The 12,608-nt window shown below is 41.0% G+C and overlaps 1 protein-coding gene across 8 annotated transcripts in view; it reads left to right on the top strand.

Annotated features, from left to right (window-relative positions):
• SIDT1 (SID1 transmembrane family member 1) overlaps nt 1-12,608 on the top strand; it is a 101,075-nt gene that overhangs the window by 34,308 nt on the left and 54,159 nt on the right. For all 8 annotated transcript variants that reach the window (XM_032348653.1, XM_032348602.1, XM_032348631.1 and 5 more), the window contains 2 exons: nt 686-856; nt 11,820-11,865. In XM_032348653.1, the coding sequence (XP_032204544.1) occupies nt 686-856; nt 11,820-11,865 (217 nt within the window). The remainder of the gene's footprint in view (nt 1-685; nt 857-11,819; nt 11,866-12,608) is intronic.

Genomic DNA, 12,608 nt, shown 5'->3' with positions numbered 1-12,608 from the left:
CTCCATTCTTCAAAATGCCCAAAGAGTGTGCCTCCTTCATTCTATAGCAGTTAAGTGCAACTAAGTGCTAGAAACTAAGGATACAGTAGTGGGGGGATTGGAAAACAAAATCCCCGCCCTTGTGTAGTTTATACTTTTGTAGGAGAAGCTGTATAAGTTACTCTTGCACTACTAAGAAAAAAAACAGAAGGCATTCAGACATAGGTACCTAGCATGGTGTTAACTCATTTTAGTGGCTGAGTAATTTGACAATTGAAACAATAGTAACTCTCATAGCCTTGACTTGGGCTGTGGGGTTTGTTTGTTTGTTTGTTTTTATGTTCCATTTTGCAAAAGCTCAAAGAGTGGGAATATGAAATCAACTGGTTGTTCTATCAGCACAGTTTCCCTTCAGAATTTGTTATTTTTTTCCTTCATTGAATGAGGAAGATGGTGTAAGATAATGTAGCCACCATCGAAGGGTGGTCATGGTCAGCATGAAGAGTCCTCGAGTCCCTGTTATGAAACCACACAAGCCTATGCCCCAGACTAAGTTACTATCAGTAGGTCCACTCTGAAATTTTATAACATAAGCAGTCGAAAACAAATTTGGAGAGAAATGAAATAAGATCGGCTTTTCTTCCTTGCTTGTTCACCAAGTCTCTCTCTCATTTGTGCTTGTTTTTCCTTCCATCGGCTGCTGCAGATACCAGAGGACCTACAACTACCAGGAAGTCAGCCGTACTTTGTGTCCCTCAGAAGCAACCAATGAAACAGGACCTCTGGAACAACTGGTATTTGTAGATGTTGCCTCCATGGCTCCACTGGGCGCCCAATACAAACTGCTGGTCACCAAGATCAAGCATTTCCAACTACAGTAAGCAGGACGGTCTTGTGGCCCTTCTCTGTTCATTTGTCTGCTCTTCCCATGCTTGGGTGTGCTCAATCCAGCCTCCCTTCTGCCAAGTCTGCACTCAAGGAGGAAATCAGCTACTTGGCATGTTGTGTTAGCGCCTTCTGACCCATCCTGCTCACAGCTGGGCAGCGGGACTGTACATTTTGCTATAGGGAAGCGGTAGGAACTAGTGCAGAGGGGATCAGTGCCTGACCTCAGAGGCATATCTGTTCTCAAGGGTCTGTGTGAGGATCATGCCTGCCTGTAGTCCAATCAAGGGGCCCTGGTGACTGGGTGCTTTTGTATTATGCGTCAGTGCCTCTCTCCTCAAGCAATTTTCCTTTTTCTTCTGACGAAGACCTTAACCTATTTTTTCTTGTCCTTATTGCTAGTCCAGTTTTCTCCTTCCAGGTTAAGCATGTATACAGGTAGAAAATACTGTCACATGGCTCTGTCTTTTGTGCAGTATCTATTGACTATTTCCCCCTTCTCCTTGTACTACCATGCTTTGAAACAAAATCATTTGGGATACACCATCTCAACTTGTTTGTACTAGACATACGTATAAGAAATTCAGTTGGGGGAATGGTCTCTGAGGGATCTGTTCTTTTCCAGAGGTTACCCTTGTTAAGTATTGCATAAATCTGTGTGAAAATGTAAACAGAAAAGCTATTCCTTACGAAGACCAGAAAGTTCAGGGACTTTCTGCCCCGTTCTCTTTTAAGATCAAGGCTTCTCAAGGGGTCAGACCACTTCATCCTCTCTCAGTGTTTTCAATAAATTTTAAAGAAAATTTAAAAGAAACTATCATTAAATTGGCTTATCAAAATTAGAATTTGTACTCATCATAATGAATCATTAAGAGAACAAAAAGATAAGCCATAAACTAAAAGACAACCCACATAATTGTAAAGGGTTCATAGCAGAATATATAAGGGACTCCTACAAATCAATGAGAAAAAACAGGTAAACTCTTGGCTGCTGGCCCTATTATCACCCACCCTTCTGTGCCTCTGACTTCTTACAGGCAAAAGTCTCAGCACTTGTGAGTCTAGGTACCGCTGAGAGTGGATACTGGCCCCCAGGTGTGCACAAGTTTGTGTCCCCAAGTCTGCATGCCCATAGACCCAGACTCAGCTTCACTGGAACAAATAAGTTTTCTGAGGAAAAATGAGAAGCTCTCAGGAGCAAAAGTTGAGAAAACAATCCTATGACCTACACCTTTCACTAGAACTTTGGAACAGTGTGTAGGGTCTCAGAAAGGGAATCAATGTTTATATTTACCCAGTGAAAAAAAGTTTTAATCATATAAATAGACTTAAATATGCCAAGAAAAAGACTAAGAATGTCAATGGGATTTAGAAAAAAAGGAAACTAAGTATGTGTTACTTAAAAGAGTACAACCCTAGGGGGCGCCTGGGTGGCTCAGTGGGTTAAGCCACTGCCTTCGGCTCAGGTCATGATCTCAGGGTCCTGGGATCGAGCCCCACATTGGGCTCTCTGCTCAGCGGGGAGCCTGCTTCTCCCTCTCTCTCTGTCTGCCTCTCTGCCTGCTTGTGATCTCTCTGTCAAATAAATAAAATCTTTAAAAAAAAAAAAAGAGTACAACCCTAAATAAAAGAATATATAAATGTACCTAAAAGGGTAGTAAAACAACTATACTAATACAAACAAAAAGAAAGTTGATGTAGTATGTGCATATATATATATATATAATATTATACAAGATATGCCTTTTTTTTTAAAGATTTTATTTATTTATTTGACAGAGAGCAGAGAGAGATCACAAGTAGGCATAGAGGCAGGCAGAGAGAGAGAGAGGAGGAAACAGGCTCCCTGCTCAGCAGAGAGCCCGATGTGGGACTCGATCCCAGGACCCTGAGATCATGACCTGATTCAAAGGCAGCGGCTTAACCCACTGAGCCACCCAGGCGCCCAACAAGATATGCCTTAATGCAAGAAGCATTATTAGAGCTAGAGGGACAGTTCATATTTCTAAAAGAAGCATTCACCAGGAAAACAAATTTAAATTCTAAATTTGTATGCACCTAGTAACATCATTTCGTAACATACAAAGCAAAAATTTCAGAATGAAAGAAGAATTGGACTAACTCACAATCTCTCTGTTTCTAATTACTACGTATATAGTACATAGTAATTAGATAGTACATAGTACTATCTACATAGGTAGTGTGTACATACTAGTACATACTACTACATAGTAATTAGATAGACCAGACATTGGTGAACTATGGCCCACAGATTGGCCACTGCATTCTGTAACTAGAGTTTTATAGGAACACAGCCCTTCCCATTCATTTACGTATTGTCTTTGGCTGCTTTCATACCACAATGGTAAAGGTGAGTAGTTGGTATGAAGACATTATGACCTATAAACCTAAAATATTTACTGCCCGGCCCTTTAAGATAGAAAGAGCTGATGAACATGATCACAAGCTTGAACTAATTAATGTATCTAGGAAACTGTATCTCACAATGATAGAACGCCTAACCTTTTCAAGTGCACACGCAACATTTACCAAAATTGCCAAGCTCTAATGCATATCTTGATAGATTTAAAAGAACTAAAACCCTGTATATGGAATTGAGATAGAAATCAACTACAAAATAATATCTATAAAATCCCCAAATGTTTGGAAATCAAGTAGTCTACTTCTAAATAGCCTTTTTTTTTTTAAGATTTTATTTATTTATTTATTTGTCAGAGGAAGAAAGAGAGCGTAGGCAGGCAGAGCAGCAGGCAGAGGCAGAGAGAGAAGCAGGCTGCCTGCTGATCAAGGAGCCCGATGTGGGACTCGATCCCAAGATCCTGGGATCACAACCCGAGCCAAAGGCAGTGGCTTAACGAACTGAGCCACCCAGGTGTCCCTTAAAGGACTTTTGAGTCAAAAAAGTAATTACCATGAAAATCAGAAAACATTCTGAACAAATGATAATGAAAATATGATATATACAAACTTCTAGGATGCAACTAAGCACTGCTTAGAGGAAAATGCATAGCTTCAAGTGTATGTTAGAAAGGAAGACTGGCTAAAAATCAATGTGGTAAGTGTCCACTGCTAAAAGTTAGAAAGGAGGGCGCCTGGGTGGCTCAGTCATTAAGCGGCTGCCTTCGGTTCAGGTCACAATCCCAGAGTCCTGGGATAGAGGCCCGCGTCGGGCTCCTTGCTCTGCTGAAAGCCTGCTTCTCCCTCTCCCACTTTCCCTGCTTGTGTTCCCTCTCTCACTGTCTCTCTCTCTCTCTGTCAAATAAATAATAAATAAAATCTTTTTTAAAAAAATAAAAATTAGAAAGTAAACCCCAAAGAAAGTGAAAGGAAGTAATGAAATAAGAGCATAAAACAATAAAGTAGAGAACAAATCAACAATGGACAAAATCACCCAAACCACAAGTCAGTTATTTGAAATGACTAGTTTTTGGTTTTTGGTTTTTTATTTTTTTGCACAAAGTTCGTTTCTTTTTATTGATTAGTCGTATTCCATTGTATGGCTTTACCACGGTTTGTTTTGTGTTTTTTCTTTAATTTGAAATGACCAGTATTATTTTTATACCTGTTTTTCAAAAAACAAATAAGGCAAGACCATTGGGGAAAAAAAATAGGCAAGAGATTTGAACACTTTACTAAAGAAAGTAGCCAAAATGATCCTCCCAACACAATCCTATTAGCTATCAGAAACACAAATTAAGACTATAATGGGATGTCACTAACCTACCAATTTCTATAATTTGAAAAGCCTGACAATGCAATTTCCCTCCTACTTATTATAAATACAACTCCTAGATATATATTTTCCTATTCATTGACACACTATTTTATTGACACAATAAAAAGCAACAAACTATGGCTGTACCTGGCAACATGGATAAATCTCACAAACACAATGTGACACAAAGGCAGCCAGGCAAAGGAATACATAACTGGTTCCATTTATACAAAGTATAAAGACAGGCAAAACTATTCTGTAATGTTACAGAAGGAGAGGAAAGAGGAAATGTATGGTTGTTTACCTGGTAAATTCATTCAATATATACTTATGCCTTGCGCTTTTTTCCCAAATGTTTGTTACACTTCAAAAGAAAGATGAATGTTTTAAAAATCAGAATATTCGGGGCGCCTGGGTGGCTCAGTGGATTAAAGCCTCTGCCTTTGACTCAGGTTATGATCCCAGGGTCCTGGGACCGAGCCCCGCATCCTCTTCTCTCTCTGCCTGCCTCTCTGCCGACCTGTGCTCTCTGTCTGTCAAATAAATAAATAAAATCTTTTTAAAAAAATCAGAATATTTAAAAATAGTACATATTACTTTTACAGCTTACTTTTCTGATCAGAATGTTTTGTTCTATTTTAAAGCTCACCTTCAATTTTCTAAAGCAGTTTATAAAGAAGTCGATAGCCAGAGGAATTGCTAATAGGAATCAAATATTTATCTTTGACTTCTCTGCAGTTCTTGACAATGTATACCCATACAGATGAATGGACAGATGGAAGAGTGAATGGCTAGGATAGAGAAGTAGTCACAACATTTTTTCCAAGTCCCTCCATTAATTTTGGGTGTAGAAAAAAGTGACACAATAATTCCAAGAGCAAAAAAACCCCTCACTCCTACTCCTGGTGGGGAATAAAGGTGGAAAAATTTCTCTGGTAGATAAAATCCACCCTGATTAATTAAGTGAAAGTTTCTAGGAGGGAGGTTTGAGCATTAGAATATATATTTTTAAAGTTTTCCAGGTGATTCTAACATGTAGCCAGAGTTGAGAACCACTACCTCTAAGTAATTTCTAAATATGGTGCTTACATTTAATTATTTTAATACTTAAATCTATTTAGGATATTAAACAATAGGGGAATTCATGATGATACATTGGAAGGAGGCGGCAGCCCATTCCTTGAACAGAGTGCAGTTTGAACTTCGGAGAAGCCTCACATTTACTGATTGGTCTCTGTGTCTTTGACCTGTTGCTGTCACCTGGCGGCAGTGTACTTGAATTCTCAAGCTGGTTTTCCTGGGAGGTTAATTAGACCCTTTGGAGTACTGAATTCTGTGAAACTGAAATCATAAGGTCACAACTCTGTGCAAGCGTTAATGAATGATAAGCTTGCTGGTGGGACTGCAAATCTATTCCCTCACATTGTTTTCTGTTTCCACTTCTTATAACATGACTTGACCTCAGCAACCAGACATTCAGAGCATTTCAAAATGCACACAATTAAAAGGGCTTTGACAAGAATAAGTAAGTCTGAGAAGAGATGGTAACTGGGAATAGAAATATATTTGTGTCTCTTGTTCCTTGGCTCTGGACTGTCCCATACCAATCTTGCTGGCAACCCAGAAAGCCAGAGGATGGTGGTAATGGATCTGGATAGTGAAAGTCTGGATAATGAAAGAAACACTGAAAAATCAACTCAAAAGTCCTAACATGGCAGTTTCTGTTGTATGTTTTTGAGTGGTAGACTGGAAGGTATCTGAAACATGTTTCAGGATTTTTTTCCAGAATCATAAAGTTTAAGAATGAAAGGAATTTTGGAAATCGAATCCACTCACCTCATTTTTACAGATGAGCAAACTGATACCCAGAAAGGTTAAGTGACTTAACTAAACACACAGCTAAGAAAGAGCAAAATCAGGACTAGATTCTCCTTCTAACTCCCAGTTCTGAGCTCTTCCCACTATAATATGCTATTTCTAATTCATGTTTAAAACTGTCCTCCAAATTTTTATGTTGCCCTAAATATGTTTCTCAATTCCATGAAACATTTATTTATTTCAATCAAGTCTTAAAAATAAAATTCTGCCTTAAAGCATTACTTCCTGCCATCTAACTATCCCTCACCTACCTACACACACACACATACACACACACACACACAGAGCTTTGCCACCACTCATTTTCCCAAATTCCAGTGATCAGCATTCTGTGAAGTGGAGTGTGAAGTCACAGAGAGGGAAGAGCCAGAGGCTGTAGGGGCAGGCTGACACCTCATCATGGGATGGGAGGAGCTTGGAAGGGGTGTGAAGTTAGGTAGTTGTCTAAGTTGTCATAGTTGTATGGAGGATTTGAAGGGGACAAGACTGGAAGCAGAGAAGTTAGAAGGCTTAATGCAGTGGTCAAGATAATAATGAGATTAACTGAAGAAATGAGAGATGAAACTGACAAAACTTGATTGGATATGAGGAGTGAGGGAGATGGGAGAATCAAAGATGGCGTCCTCCCTTGTAGATGGTGGTGCCACTAAGAAAATGAGAAGGTTGAGGAAGGAAGAGATGATAAGTTCACTTTGGGACATGTTGAACTTCAGGTACAGATGTTGGGCAGAAGGTCGGCTATACACTAGCATGATGCTCAGAAGAAAGGTCTGGATTACAGATAGCAGACTGAGTTTAAGTGCTTCGGGGAGGCTGGCCCACACAGTGCCTGAGGTGGAAGAACAGGAAAGAGCACAGAGAAACAGATAGTAGCACCCAATCCTCAATCTTTGAGATCTTGTATGCTGTGCTAGAGAGTTGTTGTTGTTGCTTTAAGATGTATGTATTTTAGAGAGTGTGCGCATGCAAAAGTGGGAGTGGGGGGAGAAGAGAGAGAGAGAGAGACAAAACCCAAGCAGACTCTGCGCTGAGCATGGAGCCCCACACGGCACTCATTCTTATGACCCCAAGATCATGACCCGAGCCAAATCAAGTCAGACATTTAGGTGACTGAGTCCCCCCAGGTGCCCCTGCACTAGGGAGTTTAAATGCCAACTTTTAGTTTATGGGAGCCACTAAAGCTTTTAAGCAACAGGATAAAATAAACAAATCTGATTTTTAGAGATGAATTTAGTAGTCACATGGAAGATGAGTTGGAGAGAGGAGAGGGCAGAGACAAATAAGCAAATGAAAAGTTATTTGAATCGAGAAGAGTAAACAATGATTAGGAACTGAACATATTACAGCAGCAACGAAGTTGTAAGGGAGAGAAAGAGTCAAGTAATATACACAGGGATAATCCACAAATGCCAAAAAATACATTTAAAAAATGCAGTCCTACCTGAATCCTTCCAGCCTCTGACCCTCCTCCAGACTTCTAAGTAGGGATCTGAGTCTTTGTTTTGAGAAACTTGAGTGAGATGATGCAGCTACCATCTCACTCAGTAGATTTTTTTGAGGAAATGGGAGAGTGAAGAGGCTTTTAGACCATTTTGCCATGTGTCATACTATGTAATCACCCTCTGGTGTTCGGAGATAGGCTACAATAATGATTTCCATTACTTTTCCAATTTTTTTCCTTACCAAATGCTACACTGGGCAAAGATGGTACTTCAGGTGGGTCAGGCACATCCAGGTTACTTATATACTAATAGAGTCAATAAGACTTGGCGATCAATTAAATGGGGAAGTTGACAAAAAGGGAGTCCATGATGATTCCAACGATGATGTCAGAAGTCTGACATCAAGAGCCATAGTGGGTCGGGATCACGAAAATGATAGCACATTCCATTCTGATCCCGTGGAATCTGAGGTGTTTGAGGGCCAACCAAGCACAGAAGCCCAGCAGGCGATCACACTCCCATGACGGGAGCTCAAGGGATAGCCCTGGGCTAGACATGGAGACTTGAGATCCACTGATACTTTTTGTGAGTTTTGTGGCAATTGAATATGTATGTGATTTTTATGGCAATCGGATATATATGTAAGGTACATGGCTATGGAAAATGAGAAGGTCAAGAACAGCAGGTCACATTCTTATGGAAGGGATGGTCTGAGAAACAGAAGCAATCAAAAGCAGCAGAGCAGACATAGCAGTTTTGTGGGAGAAAACCCAGGAAAGCAGATGTCACAGAGCCCAAGGGAGGAAAGAGTTTCCAGACAGAGGGAGTGGTCGTCAGAGTCACATGTCCCAGAGAGGTAAAGTGAAGGTTGAAGTCACTAGAGTTAGGAGGTGACTATTACCCTCACCGAAGACAACTTCAGGGAGATGGGAAAAGAATGCTCACAGTAGGGGAGAGAGGAGAGAATGAATGAGGAATGAAAGCAGAACACGATTTTAAGAAGTTGGTTTGTGAAGGAGAGGACAGGTAGAGAATGACATCAAAGGAGTGAAATACAGGAACGGGGCGGGGGGCATTTTGTTGGGGTGGAGGGTTTTTTGTTATTTATTTTGAAAGTGGTTGATATTAGTATATCTTTATAAGCCAGGGGTGTATAAAATTTACAGGACCGCTGAATTTTGTAGAAGCAGAGTCCTAGAGAAGGCAAGAAAGGGTGAGATGTAGCCCAGGCATGTGGAGTTTATACTCAGACCAGAGCGATGAGGTCGAAGTTTACGCATGACCAGAGGGTTGCTGGAAGGGTTGAGGGGAGCAGGGGGAGTTCATAACAGATGGCAGTAAGGAGATAACAGGGACTGGTATTCTGAAGTCCATAGTCCAAGTGAATAATAGGGCATAATTTCCTTCAGCAAACAAAGTGGGGGTTTTACACACACACTGGCCTCTGTGCCAGGGGCTGGCTCTCACAGCATGAAGAAGATGCCGGCAATCTCACAGTCTTCTCTGGTACTCACCCCAGGACCGACTCAGCTTTGGTCCCTGCCTCTCCTGCCACCCTCCCTCTCTCTTCTTCCCACCACCCTCTCCGTGTTCTTCTGTTTTATTTCTCTCCTGTATCGGTTTCTCCTCTCTCTCTTCTTCTCCTGTCTCCCTTATCTGCACACTCACCTCACTGGACACCATCTGGTCCTTTCCTCTTCCCTCTCCCTCAAACTAAGCAAAACAAGGGAACAAAGTCAGCTTTTGAGTTTTTCTTATTTATTGAATAAACATTTGTTTCCTGTGCTTAATTTGTTTAAACAAACAGGTTGAACATGTTACGCTTCTTTCTCTCATGGTGTGCAGGAGCCTCAGCTTTGTTCTGTTGGTTAGCAATTCTTGGTGAAAATAAACCTTCCCCAACCTGTGGCAGGTCACCACCTCCACCCCCCACTGCCCCAGGGAAGGAAGCAACATGTTTCAGCAGCAACAGACACAATGTTTATTTTTGCTTACACTGTTGACTCTGTGAGAAAAAGAGGACTTAAATGAGATAGTCTTCAAGAAAATAATGGTTTTGAAGGTTGTATGTATTATACCCATAAGGAAACCATAAAAAAGAAAGGGGGGAAAATCATATTGATGCCTATATATTCAGTGTTAAACTGGAATTCAAATGATAGGGGAGTATACAAAAGAAATCTCTGGCCAAAGGAAACTGTTTGCATCTGGAAATCTCCTGCTATGTGTAGCCAGCCAAGAAAATCAGTGTCTTTCTCTTTCCCCTGACCTGGCAACTAAACAGAACTGAGGCCACACACAGCATGGGGTCCCGAGGACTCTGGTGGTGGAATCTCAGGAGTCAACACACTGACGTTTGACACTGACTTTGCCTTCTTTAGCTGACTTCGGGCCACAAGTTTTCAACTGTTCTTCAACAGAAGCAGTCCTTGACACTGATCATTTCTGTCGGGAGTAGCTTCACAAAAAATTGCAGCCACTGCTAAATTCTGCACCCAGTCTGCTAACAGCCTAAAATTGTTGGCCATTAAATTTAGAAATAGCGCTCAAGTTCTATGACTTCTAAACAACGCCTCCAATTATAAACTCCTTGTTAAATGTTTTGGCATGTCCTTTATAAAGGAATCTTCAGTTAAGTTTTTAAAACTTCTAACTTTTATTAAAGAAAAATTAGTAGTAGAGAGAAAGACTCTTTAGAGAGCACCAAGGGAAGGGGCCCCCAGACAAGTTCAGGTTCAGGTTTCCTGAAATACAGGCCAGACAGGGGAGTTGGGGAGGAAAGGCTAGTCCCCCCGCAGGGGCCAGCACTGAGAATGCAGTGGGCTTGTGCGAGTGAGCTTCGCAGCTAAAGACGAGGCAGGAGCCAGAAAGTGTAAAAGGCCAAAAACAGCCCTTACAAAACTATAGAGAAGGCCAATTTGTCTTTGTGTGCTCCAGCTTCTTAATCCATTTCGTGTGTGTTCACGCCAGCCAGCCCTCTCTGCTACAAGGCTACGCTTCCCACGTGTTCCTCACACTCTCCTTTCCTCAGTGCTGGACTGCTCCTGTCTTTCACAGAAGAACAAACATAGCTAATAAAATCGTTCACAGTAAGGGGCGCCTGGGTGGCTCCAGGGTCCTGGGATTGAGCTCCGCATCCGGCTCCCTGCTCAGCGGGGAGCCTGCTTCTCCCTTTCCCTCTCCCTGCCTCTCTGCCTACTTGTGTTCTCTCTGTCAAATAAATAAGCCAAATATTTTTTTAAAAAATAGTTCACAGTAAATTACCAACTGGAGAGAAAACTGCTTCATTATATTCTTGTGATGGTATTTGCATTTTAGAGGATGGTCTTAGAAGGCAATGTGTAACCTGAAGAGGACATAGTCTTAGACGGGAATTTTAGCTGGTGTGGCAGGCATTTGGAGAAGTGCTTGGGTTCAGGAGTATGCTTCTAGCCCCAGGGCCCATCCCATGGTGATGATGTATTTACCATGTTTAAAATAATGATCTTTTGCCATGGATACATCCAATTATTTTGAAGCGTGACCTATATTATCCAAAAGGACCTCAAGCCTTCTTTTCCTCTCTGTTTCAGCCCACTTCTGACACCTAAATCCTGTGCTTGATTGTAAAACCTTAAGAGAATCGAAAGGCAAAAGTGTCTGCAAAAGTAAACAAGTAATTACTTTACTAGGTATGATGTCGTGGGTATACAAAGACATAAAATTGATCCCCTCCCCAATTCGATCATTCTTGAGAGTTGAAAGCAAATCTTCATGCAGTTAACTTTGTCAGTTTGATGGCAAATGCTTTCCTTGCATTGACTTTAAGATGGTTTTCTTTTACCTAAATCATTTTTGCTTGCTAACTTAGCTTCTCTCTCACTTTTTCCCCTTTCCCTTCTCCCACTTATATTTCTCAGGACAAATGTTGCCTTTCACTTCACTGCCAGCCCCTCTCAACCTCAGGTAAGTGAAGGGTTTCAAGATTATCATGATTCAATACCCTCCAGAAAGCCACAGTAATAGGGTAGAGTCAGCATGTGGTATTGCCTTAGACTTTCCACAGCTTGAGCTATATTTGCATTTTTGGCATGTTGTTCATATTACTTGAATTTTAGACACAGCATTTAATCTTATCCCCTTAATCGGTGTGAAATGGGAGGCATGACATCTGTTGACAGATGTTCCTTGGCTCAACTTTTAGCAAACTGCGTGCCTGTTATGCACCAAGGACAGTATTCAACTGTACTAGGTGCTGGGGACATGAGGTGAAAGAGAAAAAGATGTAACTTCTGCCCTCATGGACCTTGTAATCAAAATGGGCGCTGGGGGGCCAGGGAGTGGAAGGCCAAACACAATACAGGTACACAAATAATTCACTGACCAGGAAATGCCCTGAAAACAAGACAGACTTTAATTTCTATAGTATTACAGGTAGAATAAATTAGTTATTCCTGTCATAAAGAGAGACCAGGAATGCTGACATGAGAAGAATTAGATATTTATGCTGTGCTCTCCATTAAACCATAATCATAAACAGAATAAATACTTGAAAACTTCCACTTAAATTGCTTTTCTATGGACAATTCTAGCTCCTTTTCTCTTTCGCCACTTCTAAAAGAGTAAAGTCTATGCAATTGCAAGTTTATAACAGATTCATTTAATGTCCTGATATTTTTTGTAAATCTTCTGTAGGCTGTAATATAGCT

Source organism: Mustela erminea, chromosome 1 (assembly GCF_009829155.1).
Source record: "Mustela erminea isolate mMusErm1 chromosome 1, mMusErm1.Pri, whole genome shotgun sequence".
In the NCBI taxonomy this organism is placed as follows: Eukaryota; Metazoa; Chordata; class Mammalia; order Carnivora; family Mustelidae; genus Mustela; species Mustela erminea.
Note: the sequence above shows the minus strand (reverse complement) of the source record. Positions and strands in the feature narration are given on the sequence as shown.